This window comes from Diadema antillarum, unplaced genomic scaffold (genome assembly GCF_040938485.1).
Source record: "Diadema antillarum isolate AM-2024a unplaced genomic scaffold, OU_Dant_1.0 seq00000731_RagTag, whole genome shotgun sequence".
Classification (NCBI taxonomy): Eukaryota; Metazoa; Echinodermata; class Echinoidea; order Diadematoida; family Diadematidae; genus Diadema; species Diadema antillarum.
Window position 1 is genome coordinate 734216 of NW_027271632.1, and position 19496 is coordinate 753711.

The 19496-nt window shown below is 38.4% G+C and overlaps 1 protein-coding gene across 1 annotated transcript; it reads right to left on the reverse strand.

Annotated features, from left to right (window-relative positions):
• Positions 1-212: 212 nt before the first annotated feature.
• On the reverse strand, positions 213-18483 carry LOC139738247 (threonylcarbamoyladenosine tRNA methylthiotransferase-like). Its single transcript, XM_071648901.1, has 12 exons — positions 18320-18483; positions 16939-17051; positions 16126-16356; positions 14974-15094; positions 14256-14359; positions 13474-13640; positions 12803-12948; positions 12318-12378; positions 4541-4660; positions 3477-3623; positions 2723-2860; positions 213-1405 (listed from the first exon to the last, which is right to left on the reverse strand). The coding sequence occupies exons 1-12, from the start codon at positions 18481-18483 to the stop codon at positions 1274-1276; spliced, it is 1644 nt and encodes a 547-aa protein (XP_071505002.1). The 3' UTR covers positions 213-1273.
• Positions 18484-19496: the final 1013 nt, after the last annotated feature.

A 19496-nucleotide genomic window follows, 5' to 3' on the forward strand; every position in this document is an offset into this window, starting at 1 on the left:
AAGAGTGCAACATTGGATTGCTTGTAATAGATGCAAGCTTTGCAAAATTCTTGCTTTACAGAAATACAGCAAAACAACTTTATGAACTTCTTTGTTTCGACCCATAAGTGTTCTTTTCTTGAGACTGCTCTGACTAGTAGCAGCTAAGCGTCATGAAATATGATTGGTTTTTAAACTTAAGATATAATATTTGATTTTAACATCCTTCTCACATCAATAGCAAACAACTTTCTAATTGACAGAGAATGAGCTACTAAATCAGGCATTTATTTCTGTGACATAAGGTCAAGAACTGTGAACATCAGACAGTGTCAATCTGGACCTGTGAAATTGTGTATCAACAACCTTCTCTTGTAGCATATGTGTAAAGATGAAAATATAAGGAGAATTCCATCAAGTACCAGGGTAATCAGTGAACTACACTGATGTCGCCAAGATTCAAAGAACTGATGAGCATTAGGTTTGTGCATTGGAATTCATGCACAGGTGATCTCTGCCTCAGTTGCCTACAATGTTCACTAATGACTTAAAGGCACATGGTCCCGGTGGTTTAGTCAAATGCGTACGCAGGCGCACGGCGCAAGTTTCCTATAGAGACCTACGCTATTGACTCCTCTTTAGCGCTTATGCTGTGGCCCACTTCCCTGAGTTCGAAGAAGTCCGATTCGCTGTAGTCAGTGGTCCGATCACAGTTCAGCTCATGATTCGGCTTTAGCAAACTTCTTTTGTGATGTCATAATAATAAGCACATATGCACGCACCCTGGCATTACTACAGACTGCGCGATGTGCAGAGAAGACAACGAAGGCAACGTTACTTAGCAACACCTACGCACCTTACTCTTGATGACAGCTCAACTTCGGTAATCTTCGTATCACTGCTAACGGTGATCGGCAGTATCATCAACAGCGCCCTCTAAACTACCGGGACTATGCGCCTTTAAATACTGCACTACTGGAAATGCCTGGCAATGAATGAGTGCCGACACATCTGGGGCAAGATAGGTTGAACGTCACTGCAGAGCGACACAAACAACAGCTTTTTCGGCCCACCATGCAAGACAAACTTGTCCTGTATTTGTTCAATGAGGTTCTACACACCAACAATGATGTTCAGCGATGTCTGCTGGGAAGGGGACAAACTGCCAATAAGAGTGGAATACCTCTTCCCTGTCCAAGAGTAGCGCATTGTGATATACCAGTATATTACATGCAATGTTCCTTGGCAGTTGCATGGAAGACTGTAACACATGAACTTTGCTGGGGATGACATACTATCTGAAGATGTAGTGATTGATGACTCTACAGACGTCTAAAAACACAATGGCGAAGAGCGCCGCCACAATCACAGGCATCCAGGACCATTTCCTTTGTTGGGACGTGATCTCCACTTTGCCTGATTGTACCTGGTGAGAAAAAAAAAGAATCAGAAGGAGAAAGTCTAGCATTAATGTTTTTTTCTTAAATTGTGACTTTGTTTTGATTCTTAACTTCATAAGATGCAGGGAAAGCCTAAAACAGGGCAGATAAACATTTGATATAAAGGTCTGCGATCATTGTAGGCTTCAATTATTGCACTACCTATCATGGCAGCAGCCAGAATACAAATAGTTTTTTTAAAGTATTTATGCCATTACCATGGTTTCTACAGTAACTGCACATTGAAATATCTTCAAGAAATGGGCAGAGATTAGGGGTACATGGTGCATCTTAACTAACTGCTTGTTTTGTGTTGTTCCTCAAGACTAGTACATTGATTTTGTGTACACAATAAATGATCTGCACATAGTTTGTTTGCAATTTTGATATTCTATGATATGGTATGGAGAGATGAGATGTGTACTTGATGAGCTCTCCAGGTATGATAAAATGTAAAGGATAATCCTGTTCCTGAAGTAAGCCTTCACAAAAGGCATTAGTGCATGGAACCCCCCCACCACCATTGGGTACACAATTGACTCTACCTAATCCTTTTATTCACTATCAATGAAAGACCAGGAAGCAAAGATTAGTGACCCTAAGGGGGCTGTGTTGTATGTGTGCACAATACACACCAAGAAATCACTCTGTACATGTATTGTTCTGCTAGACATGACAAAAGTCACACTGTTGGTAGGCAAGGACCCAGCCCTGGGAGGTTCCCTTCAGGTGACTGCTTTATTTCAAATGACAAATTGTCAACAGCAACAAAAAAGAAGTAAAAGTTCCTCTACCCATCCACACCCCTTCCCATGACATTTTTTGAGGAAGTAAATTTTGATGAAATAATTTCAGTTCAGTTCATCAGCAGTTTTCCGATTTTTACTTGTGAAGTATTTGCAATAGCCCCACTGACTTCTCTTAACTGAGACCAAAGAGCCACTCCAGATATGAGTAGATAGGATGCTTCTCAAAATCAGCACACAATACAGTCTTCTGCATTCAACTTTTGACCAATTTGCTTTTTCAGTACTTTGCTACTAGTACTACCAAGCAATGTGTCTTTACAAGAAAACCATATCAACTGTCAGCATGTCATGCCCATTATTTCATCTTTGTGATTGAGCAGTACTTCTCTACCCATCGTCTCAGATGATATAACATGAAATATGCTTTGAGACAATCTACAAACAGTGACGGTGAATCCAAGAGCAACGGGTTGACATCTCATCAGATGTCATGAGCACTTTTCACACAATGCCAATGTGTTCCTTTACCTTAGTGGTATCCACATACAGACTTACATTGGCATGGAGTTTGAGTGGTGTCTGTTTTGACGGATGAACTCGTAGGACTTTCCCCATCAGGAAATGTTTTCCAACAGATTCGATCTCTACGTCTAGCATTCTGCCCAGGTACTCCTCATTCTGAGGCACCAGAACCTGCCCAACAATAACGGAAAAAGATTCATACAATTTCTTTGCAAAGGAAAAGAGGCTATAGAATCCAACACAATTATAATCTTTGGTTTCTTAACATACACTACAATTTGTAAAATGATCATTTCCACCAATGCCTGTGTTCTGTTGGATACTCTATGATATCACCTTGTTCAACAAAAGTGCAAGAAAATAAGGTTCAGCATTTATGAATGCACCTGAGCAATATAAGAATCAAGAAAGAGCATGCAAGTAATGAGTTGCAAATATCAACATTCTAGTACTGGACAAATATGCACTAATCAGGAAATCTGTTGAAATTCTGGAAATGCAAGCAATATGTATAAATTGATACATTCTTGACACTTAATAAAATGGTACAGACAATCGGCCTCCTGTTGGTCTTGTCCACGAGAGTTTTATTACAAAGTACATCAAATTATTGTTAGCACATCCTCTACATGAAGTGGTGTTCTGTAGTCTTCTACCAAATGGAAAGTTCGGGATTGATATCAACTGACAATCTATTTGACTTCAACATGCTCTTTGCCTTGCCTGAGGTCAGGATAGGCAAATTTGGTTGTATGTAGAGTGCTCTGGGGAGGATTGCAATACACACCTGGTCATAAAACTTGTTGTGGGACACCAGATACTGCTTGTCATGGGATGCTTCGGTGACTAAAACTTCAAATCTCTGGCCCACCTTGTCATCATATGTCTGGTAGCTTTTGAACAGTGTGGACAAGGCCTTGGTTCTTCGCTTTTTCTAGAGCAACAAACAATACAACAAAGGGAGCCCCCAAATGTAAAAGATAATAGTACACTGCACTGGGAAAAGCAATGGTGCATAATGATACAGCAATGCATAAATCATGCCGACAACGAAACAATATTTTCTTGCAATGGTACCACATTAAAATCTTGAATCACTTTCTGATGATGTAATCAGGCTTTGGTTCTTTGTATGAAACTTGTATATACTGGTAAGTTTCATTGACATACATTATGAAAAATCCCAGAAAGCTGAATTTGCCATCACATCAATACCATAAGATATTCATAGAGAATACATTGAACCATGCCACAATTCCAAAATAAGGTAGCTTCAAGCTCGTAATGGGGTAATGGGGATAAATTCAACGTAGCTTCTATCAGAACATTTCAAACTTTTTAGCCTCATGGTAAAATTAATAATCCTAGTCTACATATCAACAGACAGACAAATATAATGTACTCTTGACCCTAAGTTTAAAAATTAAGAAAGCCATCACAAGGAATACATTTTCCCCTTGTACATATATGTTATGAGGCATCACTATCAATTTCTACAGCACAGACACACAAATATGTTTCACAGGTAGTCTTCAGAGCTTTAACCATGAAGACTGCCAACAGGGCCCTATTTCATAAAAAGTTGATATGGTAGTAACTCTTGCTAGAATGGCAATTGCCATGGTAACAACAAGAATTCAGCTTCCTGATTGGCTGTTGCTATGGGAAGTTGCCATTCCAGCAAGAGGTGCTATCCTAACATCTTTTATGAAATGGGACCCTGGATAGGTTCCTTGTTACTGAATAAGGAAAAGTTCGTTGACAACAAGCTGATTCTGCTATAAGACATACTCTCATAGACATGTGCCCGAGTACAGGCAGTACTAGTCTGAAATGGGTTGACATCCTCACCTCTGGTGCTGGTACCTGAGCCCATTTAGCTGCTGGTGTGCCTGGGCGTGGAAAGTACTGATTGATGAACACACTGGGGAACTTGAATTCATCTATTAGGTGTAATGTCTCCTCAAAATCCTGTTGAAGATGAAAATAACAACGACATTAGACTTGACTGGATGGCCAGAAAGAATTACATATAGTAGAGCAGATAAGCCGAAGAATTGTGCAAAATTTGACTAAAGCATGAAACTTTCACAATTGTTAGTACATGCTATAAGATTAATTTTAAGATTGGGAGGTAAGTCTGAATTGACCTCTGATGACCTCTAGAGGTCAATGACCTCAAAATCTAAGAAAATTGATATTTTGCGTCATTGGTCAATGATAAACACAGTAATGATGTACTAAAACTTAATTTTTGTCACAGTGAAATTGTCTTTATGTTCCACAGAGACCTGACAGGTTTCTACCTTTGACCTCTGATGACCTCTAGAGGTCAATGACCTGAAAATGTCAGAAAATTGATATTTTGCATCATTGGTTAATGATAAAACACAGTAATGATGTACTAAAACTTAATTTTTGTCACAGTAAAATTGTCTTTATATTCCACAGAGCCCTGACAGGTTTCTATCTTTGACCTCTGATGACCTCCAGAGGTCAATGACCTCAAAATGTCAGAAAATTGATATTTTAATGCGTCACTCATAACTGAAACACGATAATTATGTACTAAAAACTAATTTTTGTAAGAGGAATTGCCTCAATGTTCCACTGAGCCTTTTGAGTCAGATTTCTACCTTTAACCTCTGATGACCTCAGATGACCTATGATGAGGCCAATGACCTCAAAATGTCAGAACATTGATATTTGGTGCAATTGGTTGATGACAAACATGATTTAGATGTTATATTCATTTGTATTACAATTGAATTGTTTTCCTATTCCACAGAGCAAGAGAAATTACTCACGTGTCTCTACCCTTGACCTCTGAGGAAGGTTACAGGTCAATGACCTCAAAATATCAGAATATTGATATTCTATGTATAGTCAATGGTCAACTTTGTAATACCCGATGTACAATCATTTATGCTATAACAGAAGAATCTTGTCACTCCATGGAACATTGGTCATTAGCCTGTGCATTATATCCAACTTTGACCTCTCAGGACAATGAGAGGACACCGAGGTCACATGTGTAGGCTTACCTGTATTGATGTTTGGCTTCATTGGTGTAATCATAAATGCTTAATCATGTACAAATCACGCATTGACGTTTTGATCAAAGTATGTATGCATATTCCACAGAGCATTGGTTTGTAGTAACAGGTCTCTGAAATGTGAGAGGTCAATTACTTCAGAAATAAAGCTTAAGTTTCTTGAGTGATGGCAGTGACCTCAAATATAACTGTTATGTTTGGGTTAGTTATGTAGACTAGCAAATGTAGGCAAATATGGCCATTATCTCGACACACGAGGAAAAAAAGGCCCACGAGACTGATATACAGAGTGTTTAATCTATTCAGTGTAAGTCTCATAGATCTTTTCCCACATTTGTTGGACTCATTATGGGACTGGTTTGCCTAAGTGTCAAGCTCATGGGCAATATTTGCATAGTTTCCAGCTGGTGGGCCTGTATTGGCCAGTGTAAAGCTGGTGGGTTGTTACAGTATGTCTGCGATGAATGACTCATGGTACTGGAGTATACAGTCCATAGCTGCGACATCATGGACCATCTTGAAAACTTCGACATACTGTGAGGCCCAACATGCATTCCACATGAAGCAATCCTGTGTATTGCAACTAGCTATTGCCATCCGAGACCTACCCAGGGAATAGATAAGCATTCATGGCAAACCATGGAGAAAGCGGATTGTGCAAAATATTTTGGAGTTCCAATAGGAGGCTCAGCTGGAATCAAATCGCCACAGCAGTTTAAAAAGGTTATACTTCAACCAAAGACTCTCTCCAGACGAAGATACGAGTATCATAAAGTTCAGGTGTTTTGCTACTCCATGCCGCTCAGGACTGTCCTGGAATATGCATGCATCATCTGGGATCCATTCACCCAGGTGAAACATCATGAAGTTTGGAATGATCCAGAGAAGATATGCACTCTTTAGCTGCAATGACCATCATATGCAAAACAAGCAGTGTTACAGCCACACTTGAAAAACAAAACAAAGCAAAGCAAAACAAAACTACAATGGCAATCCCTGTAAGAAAGTACAGCACAGGCAAATTCAGCGATGATGTTCTGCATCAAGAACCCCACAATATCCACTCCGCAGGAAGTTGTGGCTCTATTGCTGCATTCTTCAAAAAGGGCAAATGACCCAAAATGTCAGGCATCATTTGCAAGAACACAAAGTAGGCCTACTCCCAAAAAAGGTGGCGGCTACTCTCGGCCACTGTCTCTTGTATCTCTTTGAAACACTTCAGGAGAGAGATACTCAATATTCAGCTCTGTTATTAAAGATACATATGTCTCTCTTTTTGTTTTTGCATTTGTTTGTTGTTGTTGTTTTTTTTTTGCTTCATATAGCTCTTTGGATACCTTCTTTAACCAATTAAGAAAAGGCTCCATGGCAGAATATTACAAGATTACACAGTATAATGAAGAAGAAGAAGAAGAAGAAGAAGAAGAAGAAGAAGAAGAAGAAGAAGGAGAAGGAGAATAGGAAACGAGATCTGTTGTCAATGATGCAGAGCCAATACCAATCAGTTCCATGGCAGATCTTAGTCGGCACTGCAAAGGTTTGGATGTCTCTCTCTGTTGACAAAGGATGTTCTAAAGCTCCAAGTAAGTCCATGGGGTGGTTTACATTGTCTGGGCATAGAGGGTTGGGTTGGGTATATGAGGATATGATGCTTTGTTATAATAATTAGGTCTGAGATATCTGTTTTTTATGTTTGTTTTGACCATCCCGCATGGATCTCCAACGAAAAGGAATGATAATGTGTTAGACCCAGCCGCCACCGTGTTTTTTCAATAGATTTTGATATTACAGTGTAGCTGAGAAAAAAGTGACCGCTCATTGTCCTAGATGGAAGTCAAAATTGAACTGTGTGTGGAATACTCTGCATACAATTTGGGACACACACACACACACACACACAGAAAATGAATTTTTTTAATTTGATTTTTATTTCATAAGCAGCTGGCCATTACAAACCAATGAGACCAGACATCAATATTCTTACATTTTGATGCATATCTTTCAATATCCTCCAGAGGTCAGAGGATCATCGCTAATGTTCATGTGAAATGAGTACACGCCTTTTGAATTGCTCACTTTTATTGCTAGAGAAATACACAATACTTCATGTGCATCATGTCAATCATTAAATGTTGTATCATTTTCATTTTCAGTCTTGGAATATTTTTTCTAAGTACAGATAAAATCGTGGCAAAGTAAACAACTGTCACATCAAAATATAAACGAGAATACTAAAAAAGAAATAGATGTAATAACGTGCAAGGCAAATACCAGGCCTACATCATCTTAAGGTATACAGGTGAAGGAAATCACCTTATTGATAAACAATTTACTTGACTGGGATAGCGACCACTGAGCAATATTGTTTCTTAAAACTCTCTCTTCTTTTCAACAAGTGGACTAAAACACATGCACATACCGGGGCATCAGTTTGGAGGAGGGGTGGGGTGGTGGCAGGGATAGTTGACCCCCACCCCATTAAATTCTGAGATGTGGACTATGTTTTGTTGTTGTTTTTTGTTTTTTGCTTTTTAGACAGAAAACTGCCCAAGTCTTTCACTTTAAGTGTGCATCGGATTGTTAAAATTTAATTCTGAAATGCAAAATCTCCCTTCTGTGAGAGGGGATATCTCCTTTCGATAGACTCCTTCCCTCTGCTTGGTTCCTTCCACAGATATAACATACTTTGGGGAATGATAATTTCCCTTATTCTATGAAAAATGTTTTTAAGAGATATTTTTATTTGAATTCCAAAGATGAAAAGGCTTTCCTATATGCACGATTGTTCATTTTGGAGGGCAAGAGGCATTTGCCCCGCCTCCCGAGAAAATATGGGAGGGGGAATGGTGGGGACATAAAACTTTGCCTCCAAGTATTTCCTGAGATGGAGATTTTTTTCTTCACTTTTTTGACAGAAAATGAATTGTCACTGAACATTTCAGCTATAGTATGCACCAGATTAAAAGGCAGAATCTCTTTTGCATACCCCCTCCCCCACACTATCTTTCGTTATGTCCCCTTCCATATACGCTCAGTCCTTTTGTCCCATTTTTGTTCTATATCATCACAATGTACTAGATCTTTAATTTCAGTTCCGACATATTAAAGAAAATCCCTCTTGTTGGAGGGGGTAGTGTATCTTTCAATTAACAATCCCTCCTCGGTTTCTACCCTTAGATTTGGTACACTCCTTTTACTGATAATTTCCCAAATATTCCATCATAAATGTGTATACTAGATTTTTTTTTTTTACATTTCTATTCTTACTGCATAGGCTCCCTCGAATGGGAAGGATTGGGGGACAGCCCCTTTCATACCCTCCTCTCGCTGTATCAACCTCTCCTCCATGCATTGATTATGACTAGACATTTGGGTTTGGACTTTTTTTTTCAAAATGGTAGTTCAACCAAGAGTGGCACGAGATCGTTGAATTGCAAACAAAAGAATGCAAAAGCTCCACAATGTGGGAGGGGGATACCTCCACCCACATCCTTCTGTCGATTGGTCTCCCTCCATAGATGGCTGACTTACTACACCTTTTTGATACAAATTTCGAGGTATTCCTTCAAAAGTGCCTGTATGCCAGGTCGTTGAATCTCATTTCTCAAAATACAAGAGCTCTCTCGAATGGGAGTGGAATACCCTACCCTCGCCAACGCTGCGCTTGCTGGGTTCCCATCCATATAGACTTGGTACACCTTGGTGATCCGTAATTTTCCAAATATTCCCCAAAACGTATGCATCAGATTCTTAAAAAAAAAAAAAAAAAATCATCTTTGGGAGGAGGGTAGGTGAGATGCGCCCACACCCCATCAACTTCCGTATAGGTGATGACGCACACATTAAACAAGAGCTACACTGAATCACTGATTTCAGGTCTAAACCTGCAAAAATCCAATCCCCCACCCACATCCTCCCCCTCCCCCTCCGCTTCATTCCTTTGCACCATGAACTTATGCTTTTACATATTTTCCAAGTCCCCCCCCCCCCACGTGAAAACAGATCGACACCCCTTGCTCTGTGCACATACCCGATTTAGATAATTACCTGAAAAGTTCTGCGGAATGAGTAGCCACTTTTTTGGTAACAGAAATGCATGGTTTGTAAGCCCTACATTATAAACAATTATTAACTATTAACTATCGCAATATCAATATTAACATCCTCACATTTCATTCGAGGTATTTGACCTTGTGTGATTTTGTAGGTGAACGGTAATGGCTCGTTAATAAACAGGGCCTACGAGTGCTCTCTATAGAACATCATCATGTTTACCATTGATGATGCCAAACTATTCTGATACTTTGAGGTCATTGACCTCTCGAGATCATCAGAGGTCAAAGGCAGAAACTCGTCTGTGTGCCTTGGAATATGAAGACGATGTCATTGTATACAGATATATAGGTTATGGAATCCTGGCATGGGGAAACTGCTGTACAACTAGACTTAATTCTTTATTATTGATACAGAAAAGAGCTATACGGATAATTAACTTCGCCACATTTTTCGAAAACACTAATGTCTTATTCTTTTCCAGTAGAACACTTAAGATCCAGGATTTATATCATTTTAATATCGGGTCATTTATGTATCAATTAAACTCAGGTGGTCTCCCTGATGTGTTTTCTTCGATGTTTGTCAAAAATACTGAAGTTCATTCTTACCCTACTAGACAAAAAGATTCTTTTCATCTTTCTCCTGTACGAACCGTATCTGCTTTAAAAACAATAACCACTACAGGACCTAAATTTTGGAATGAGTTGGATAGAGAAATAATCCAATCTCAGTCTCTTTATTCATTTAAACATAAACTTAAACTAGTTTTTCTGAATTCATATCTATAGCTATTCTTCAATCCTCCTCGATATTCTCTGTTCATACTTCACATTACTGACATTATCGATTATGTAACATGTGCCTCGCTCGTGATTTCTGTATTATCTCCTGAACTTCCTTTGTACACATTTGGTATCTCTGCTATTGTACACTGCATCTGACTTGTACCTCGCTCGGGTGATCACGCAACACTCAAGAAGTCTGTGCCGCGGACATTGTTTTCATTGTTTTCTTTTTTCTTTTTCTTTTTACTTTTTGGCGTTTATATTTCTCCAATTCAGAAATTGTCATTCCTTTAATTACATACCCAAGTAAGAAATAATCTCACATCCGCATCTGGGAATCTACACCCTACAAGCAATGCTTCTATGTAGATTCCTCATATTTCACATGTTTTATTGTCTTATAAGCTGTACGTGACAATTCATCCAGGCTTTTGTATCGTGATGTCTATGTTTTATGTATTTGTTGAAATGTGGAATATGGAACAATAAAAAACAAAAAAACAAATATGCTTGTTTTGTACATCTTTACCATGTTTGACCTTTCACCAATGATGTCATACTTCAATATTCTGATATTCTGAGGTCATTGACCTCTCAAGGTCATCAGAGGTCAAAGGTAGAAACCTGTCTGCTCTTTAGAATATGAAGACAATTTCATTGTAAGACAGATATGCTTCTTTTGTACATCTTAACAATGGTTACCATTAACCAATGACATCACAGATCAATATAATATTATGAGGTCATTGACCTCCAAAGGTCATCAGAGGTCAAAGGTTAAAACCTGTCAATGCTCTGTGGAATCAGAAAATGGTTTCCCTGAAGTATAGATGCATGTTTAGTGAATCATAACCACATATATCATTCACAAATGTCTAAAAACATCGATATTTTGATATTTAAAGTTCATTGACCTTTGGAGGTCATCAGAGGTCAAAGGTAAAAACCTGTCAGTGCTCTGTTGAATCTGGAAATGATTTCTCTGTGGTATAAACGCATGTTTAGTGCAACATAACCACATATATCATTCGCAAATGTCTAAAAACATCGATTTTCTGATATCTGAAGTACATTGACCTCTGGAGGTCATCAGAGGTCAAATCACACTTACCTCCCGATCTTAAAATAAATCTTATGGTATGTACTAACACTGGTGAAAGTTTCATGCTTTAGTCAAATTTTGCACAATTCACGTGATTTTGAGGGCTTATCTGCGCTACTAATAAGAAGAGACACCATATAAACTTATGGGCATTCTGGCATTTTCCAATAAACTTACTTTTTTTAAAACAAGTGCACAAAGAAACATCAAATTCATGACACATGTTGCAACATATCTCTATGGATCATTAGACATGTTGTGAAATCCTTTGTAAAAGATGCTCTGATTAATATAACTTAATTTCCATAACATCATTGAAAATGTGTTGAAACCCCAGCCTCTGAACTATGAACCCTTAACATATGAACATTAAAAAAAAAACAACACTTAAACACTCAAGTTAATTTACATAACATACCAGCAGTATAAATATCATTGCCACATAGAAATCTGCTTCACTAAAACATCATAGCTGTGGGAGCTACTGGATGGTCTTTATTTCATGTTTATCAATTTGTTTTTCTAATTCACTGCTTTTGTTACAAAAGATCACATATCAATTAATGTAGTCTATCCAGAATTGTGATACAACAAATGAATGTACATCATCATACAGTCCACATTCTTACCTTTTCACTCTCTGTTGGGAACCCACAGATGATGTCAGTTGCTATGGTGACTCCAGGTACTCTTTAAAGATACAAATTAGAGATCGACATACAGTCATTCTACTCAGATCAACATTTTAGCATTGTGAGTACCATATCCTTGCCAATGAACATGCTTTCTCCTTGTACATATTAGTGCACTTGACTGTTATGTAATATCAGTCTCTCACTCTGGAACGTAGACAAACTCACAAACGACAATAGTACAAATTTGTTATTAGATTTCACAAAGCAACAATTCAGGCATATCGGTACTATTCTTTTATTTTATTTTATTTTTTTTGTTGCTTAAATCTTAAATGAATGACACTGTGAAACAACACTAAACAAATCAGATATTCACTATCTACAGTTTGCACTGCTAAAGCTCGGTAGTACCAAAGCTGGATGTTCATAACACTTTATTATCATTTCCGAATATGGGTATGCATGTTGCTTGAACTTACTCTTTCCGAAGAAAATGGACAATTTTCTTGAAGTCATCTGTGCAGTACTCCCTCTTCATATCCATGAGGACAGAATCGGAGCCAGACTGGACGGGGATGTGCAGGAAAGAGTACACCCTGGGATGCCACAGGATTCTCGCAATCCCCTGGGAATTGCACAGATTTAACTATGTGTTAGAGAATGTCCTATCATACGACATTGCTCTCTGCTGGTACATACAAGTCTTGAGTTGTGGACTTTGCAGGCAAGTAAGTTTATACAACTTGGTAATATTTCCCTTTACAGGCAACAGGTTACATATTTTCTTTTGTAAAGTTATATTTACAAACTTGGCTTTAGAGATACTACATTTTCTACGTTCTAACTACTGTCATGACTTTGGTTTTGTTAGAACTCTAAAATTGCAAAAGAGAAAATCAACTTTAAGTGTGCAGCATGGCTTACTAAGAAAAAATACACCAAATAATCAATACTTACATTTCTCTGTCCATTACATTTTTAATAGTGACATTGTAATTATTTTCTCCCTAAGAGGCCAAAATATGATTTATAATGCTTTGATTTTAACATCAATTGTAAATGGCAGGACTATTTTTAACACAAAAATCAGTTAGCAAAGACAATGTAACAACATCCATCTAAGTCTTCTAAATTGCTACTTCTATCCCACCTCCAGATGATCCAGTATGTAGGGTGGATTCGTCATGCCTATCCTAAGCCGACAGTCTTCCGGGATGACCTCCACCAACTGGTCAAGTAGATCGACGATGGTCACTCCGATATCGATACCGTACGCTCCCGTGTCTTCACTCGTCAACCAAATCTCCCGCACCCCCTCTGTCAGAGGAAGTATGATTCAGAGAGTCCATTTATCACATAGATGTCACATAACACGTTTGTTGCAAATATAATGATTCTCTACTACGGAAGGTTAACTTATCTCTTTTGTTCTAGCGCTTAGAAGCTACTTGTCTCTGAGGTTACACTGAGAAAAGACAGGCAATATTTTGGAAGATGAATTGTTCTGGCAAAAAAACAACAACAAAACAGCATACTTAAAATAGAGCCATGGATATGCATATTGATTCCATCATCACTGACTCATCCACATAAAATCAAAACATTTATGACAACTGGGAGTATTTATGATGACCAAATAAGATTTTCATGAAATGCATCAGATAAACACAAGAGACCCTATAAATCTTAAGAAATTTAAGCAAATAATTGTCTTCCAGTTCCGTGATATCAAGTTTTGTGCTGTGCACACATTGTAATTAAACCCCAAAGTCTGTCATCAGCATTTATCCATGATGCTCACTTTGCCATCTGCTATAGACCAGGGCAAAGTATTATTTGGTTCTATACAAATAAGAATAAAGATGTAGTGACCTTACACTGTTATAATATATCTTGTGGAGAAATAAAAGAAGGGAAAATTGTCTTCAATACCTTCAAAAGACTGTTTGGCTCTGGCAACAAGTTCCTCGGGTTGGTAGCTCCCAAGTTCTCCTCGCGCATGCTTGGTCTTGCAGTATGTACACTGATTTAAGCAGCTGTGAACCACATATGAACAAACAGATACATCTAAACACTCTTGTGGCACAGATACAGGAATACCCCCCCCCCCCCCCCAAAAAAAAGAAGAAGAAAGAAACCAACAACAACAAACAAACAAACAAACAAACAACAACAGCAACACAACTGAAAAATCATCACGTAATGATGGCTGAAAAGCAAACTGCATTTTTTCAAAAGACTGAATACATTCATCCAATGCTGGAGAGATTTTTGAATTTTCATACAAAACAGGCAAGTGACATTGTAAAATCCCCAGCTGACTAGCACTTTCATGATAGATGGGACTATGAATCACTTTTCAGGATATATAGTGCATCCAACAATACACGACCTGTTGATTTTGGGTCCCAATGTGGTGTAGTACAATGACAGCAGTTGAGCTTTCAGTTGCATAATGAACAAAATAGATATGCAGGTAGCCTACAGGGTACCAGCAAGCACTAGCCAAGTGTTATGAAATAACTGAGAGTGACTGCCAAATATCTGATTTCCTGTTTACAACACTACATCCTTCTGCGTTTCTCACAGATGAATTAGTCAGGAACAAAGGCTTTGCATAAATGGTGCAATCACATATTCACAGCCTCACCCAGTGTTTATGGCCAGGATTTCAACAAGTGGGTTTCTCCGAATCTTGGGTAGATCTAAGCGGGCTCCACCAATCTTCTTCCCTTCCCTCTTCTTCTGACTGAACAGACGAACTGTGTTACCTGGAAGTAAATGCAGATACACAAGGGCTTAATAAGATTTTGGCATTCCAATGCAATTTATTAACAACAACAACAACAACAAAAAAAACCCACAGTTTACCGGATATATATCAGGTAACTGAAATTATAATTCATAAATGGAAAATCACTGACAGGAGAAAAGGGCTGTATGAATATTCTATTTTCCCTGTTTACTCTCGCTTCTAATGTTCATGAACAAGCAATAAGAAATAAAAAATAAAATGGCTGGGCCATGGGGGGGGGGGGGTTGTCATTTTTTTCTCTCTCTCTTCAGAGTATTGTCATCAATACTTATATCTCAATCTGAAAAAGCCAGGCAATATTGGTATAGTTTGTTGGCATATCAGCTATAAAACAACACAGCTGAAAATAAATCAGAAATGAAGGGAATCACACATGATTCTTCCAACCAAAAATTGTAAACCCAGATGTGCTGAGGGTAAATGTGACAAGAGTTTATTGCTACAACAATGTAGCAATCTTCACTTATTTCAAAAAGGAGAAGATGCAAACGCATTCTTCTTTACAAAAAAAGAAGGCTTCTTTACTGGAGGTCATCGCTGAAAGTTGCACAATATGATGACATAAATGGTATCCCGGGGTAGCAAATGAAAATCAGCCATTTTGTTGAATTATTCATTTTTTTAAAAAGGTTGTATCCTGGGTTGCCAAAAGGTGGAAATTATTTTGGTGCTGGAGCTAGCGGCGCTAGCCACTACACTGCAGTGCACTGAAGCACATGCTATTGCTAGCACAGCGTGCCATGCATGCATCGTATAACATGCAGTGGCATGGGAGTGACTATGTACACGCACACACAGTGCATGCATTTCTTTGCAGCTGTCCTCGAGTGGACGTGAGGTGGCGCTACACAACACGGTAACGCGTGATGCATCATATATTTAGAGAGAGAGAGAAAGATATTTCTTTCACATGCTCTCCTATGAACATCAGCAAAAATTTACCACTGATCCCTTTAATTCTACCCGTATTTTGTAAAGCCTGCTCACCTTTCAGCGTCTCCTCCACAACTTCCACCACCCTGTCGATCTGCTGCACCCCGACCACACTGACGCCCTGGATATACTTGGCCCTGGGCTGTGCCTGGGGCACACAGCCTGCCAGGACTAAACCTTTCCCCCGCTGCTGAGCCTTCTTGATCTCGTTGCGGAAGTGGTCCTCGGCAGGGTTCTTCACTGTGCAGCTGTTGAGTAGCCACAGGTCAGCCCCATCACTGTCATCTGTATATCAGGATGGAAGCAAGGGTGTGACTACGACATTTTTTTTTTCTTTCTACTTGAATTGGGGCCTGCTTATTGGCAATATGTCTAATAACGAACAAACAAACTAACATTCCTCTGCTACAGAAGAGCAAACGTATAGGGGTCTTTCCTTCTTAGTAAGTCTGGGCAAGGGATGAACTGACTAGACAGATTATGTTACTGTAAAAGTGAAAATTTTCGCACATACTGCGCAATCAGAAACTAGCACAAAAATAAAAGCAAGTTAATATTTTGGCTTGCTATGTACCACTAATAATTGTCTTGATTCCATGGAATAAGAAAGCACACAAAATTCATCTAACTCGGCCTAGAGCAAAAAAATTACTTGCACGAAAATATCTCATGGATACTTTACAGTACCCTGAGCCGTTAAATATAATACAACTCCAATGTCCAGAAAATGTCAAGTTCCAACAAATCTCTTATTTCTATCATTATTTTACACAAACATAGAGTGGTTGGATGCTTAATGCTACTTTTTTTCAATTCACATCTGATATATAATTTCTACAGTTTTCAAAATCTCTCTTGAAATCAAACCTGTTATGTTATAGCCATAGCTAGCCAGTTGCCCTGCCATGTACTCGCCATCAGAATTGTTGTGAGAGCATCCCCAGGTCTTCACAAATACCTTCTGTGTCCCTGGGATGATACTGGAAGCATATATATCAAATTCAGTGATAGTAATTCATCATTATCAGCGAGGCATACACATGCCATATTGGGAAATGATTGCATACAATTCTAGTCCCAATTTAGTGTGAGTCCATCATTTGTAAAATGAGAGCCCCAACCAATTACAGTTAAATGGGGCAAAGGTGAACATTTCCCAAAGCAATCAAATACTGTATACGTCAAATATTTCACGAGGTTTTTATTTTCGCGAATTTCACGAGACAGATGCTATTCGCAAAATTAAAGACATGCGAAAATATTGACTCTGATACCGATGTGAATGTTACGTACGCATGTACACTTCTCCGTTCCAGTACAAGACTCCACAATCTTGAATTTAACCACTCACGAAATTGTCGGGAGTTCCCGATTCGCGAGATTTCAGACTCGCGAAATATATGGCGTATACAGTATACAATAGGGTGCTCTGGAAAAGCACTGTAGACCATTCACTCATTTTGCATCCATGTTTGTTTGGTTTTTTTAATCTAAAGTGAACAGATTTTGTTCTTTTGCAATGTAAAAAAGTGCACTTTGATGGAAATTTACACAACTCGATTTACTTGATGTTAATGATATGCATTCCGTAAGCTGAGAAACTATATGAAATAATTAAAGGTACTGTTAGTCTCATTGGATTGCATTAAGGGGTAATGAGTGTGATGTTACTGTCTTCACATATTACAAACTTGGGCAACTACATTGTAGAGTGCCCACTCACTATACTAGACATTAGCTTAAAGACAATACACTGTGTATTGTGTGTGTGTGTGTCTGTGTGTGTGTGTGCGTTTTGTCTTATTTTGTTTTGTTGCTTTTTACCAGTACAATACTTGTCTCTGGAATTTATATCAATATGTGTAATCACTGGTCATAATTTCCCACAATTTTTCGCCTGATAGTACATAATAGGATTTTGTCTAAATGGGAGATGTTTCTGCAAAGTATTTTTTTCCTATCAAATAAGATAAAAAACAAACACAATAATAACTGAAAGAACTTACATTTTGCATTGAACATTGCCAATTGATGATTATCTAAGATATATATGGAAGCAATATGATGCACATGACTTGTCCTACGACATTGCTGGATTAAAGCAATAGCTAGAGCGTACTCAGTATCAAGTACAGCATTGTCATAGTGAGTGTATGGTCGTCATCACTTGGAGACGGGCACAAGTTATTCAGACCTCTATATGATATACAGTATCATGTTTGTAATGCTATCTGTGAATGATATTCACCTTTCTGCACACACTTGTTCCTCAGTCTTCTGCCCTCTATCTTTCCTCCTCTTGAGTACCTTGGGTACCACAGCAGGCTTGTTTGCAAACCGCTCCTTTGGCGTCGCATCACCAACGGACACGATGTCCTCGATGTCATCAATTCCGAGCTCGCAAGATGGCATCTTGTTTCACAAAGAAAGCCTTCATAAGAGAGAGAGACAGACAGACAGACAGACAGACAGAGATGATGAGAAGAAACACAAACCCTTTGTTAGTTTACAATGTATACCGGGTAATCTAGTTTTAATTCATAAGAAAACTGGACATCAAACAAATGTAACCTTTCACAAAAATGCATCAATTTTTGGATTGCTGCAATTTGTACGTGTATTTAGTGTTAAAAAAAAAAATCTTCGCTCTGAATAACTATCAAACGAGCACTACTAAATTCTAAAACTTGTTTTAATCCATTTGGAAAGGGGAAAGGCTAGGTTCATCAGAAATTGATAGCTCCTGTTAAAGATTTTAGCAATCTGGTGAATCTGATAGAGTCAAGCTATCTAATCAGTTTGTAGAAATTACATCCGGATTGGAGGCTGCATACACACAGTGACTACTCTCCATCATGCATACTCAACGTACAGATTCGCTGTATATAGCACTAGGCCTTACTAACACTCAAATAGATGTGTTCAGTGACAAGCAGACTTGTCTGGAGGTATGAAACACGTACCAAGGTACCCATACCAAGTCGTTTTCTTCTTCTTAGTGTATGATGATGGGCCATTATCAAATTGTCAGTTAAGGGGGCATTTCATGAAGCATTTTATCAGACATTTTTTCTGACAAACTGTTGTTGTTTTTTTGTGGCTCTGAATTCCATACTCAAAGGATGAAATTTCGGCAAAAAATAGCACAAGTTATTCACAAAGTCCTGAAAATTACAAATTCAACAAAATTATGAAAATTATTCACTCCGATTTTTGGAAATAGACTTCAAATACACCCCTCTCCAAAAAGTTGTCTTTTTGCGCAGTGTAAAATCGCATTATAATTCCAGACACGATTTTCGCAATGGAATAATCGACGTCTTTCGCACCTTGTCCTTGCACCAGAATCACAATTCATCCCACAAATCACCGTACATATTCTCACAGAGCGAACGACAAAAAAAAAAATCGGCAAAAGAGGCTAA

Coding starts and splice junctions, on each gene's coding strand:
- LOC139738247 (XM_071648901.1), bottom strand. CDS start 18,483: ATGCCATCTTGCGAGCTCGGAATTGATGACATCGAGGACATCGTGTCC. Junction 15,095..16,125: donor TGTGGAGGAGACGCTGAAAG/GTGAGCAGGCTT, acceptor ATTTACTTCCAG/GTAACACAGTTCGTCTGTTC. Junction 2,861..3,476: donor ACAACAAGTTTTATGACCAG/GTGTGTATTGCA, acceptor ATTGTTGGGCAG/GTTCTGGTGCCTCAGAATGA.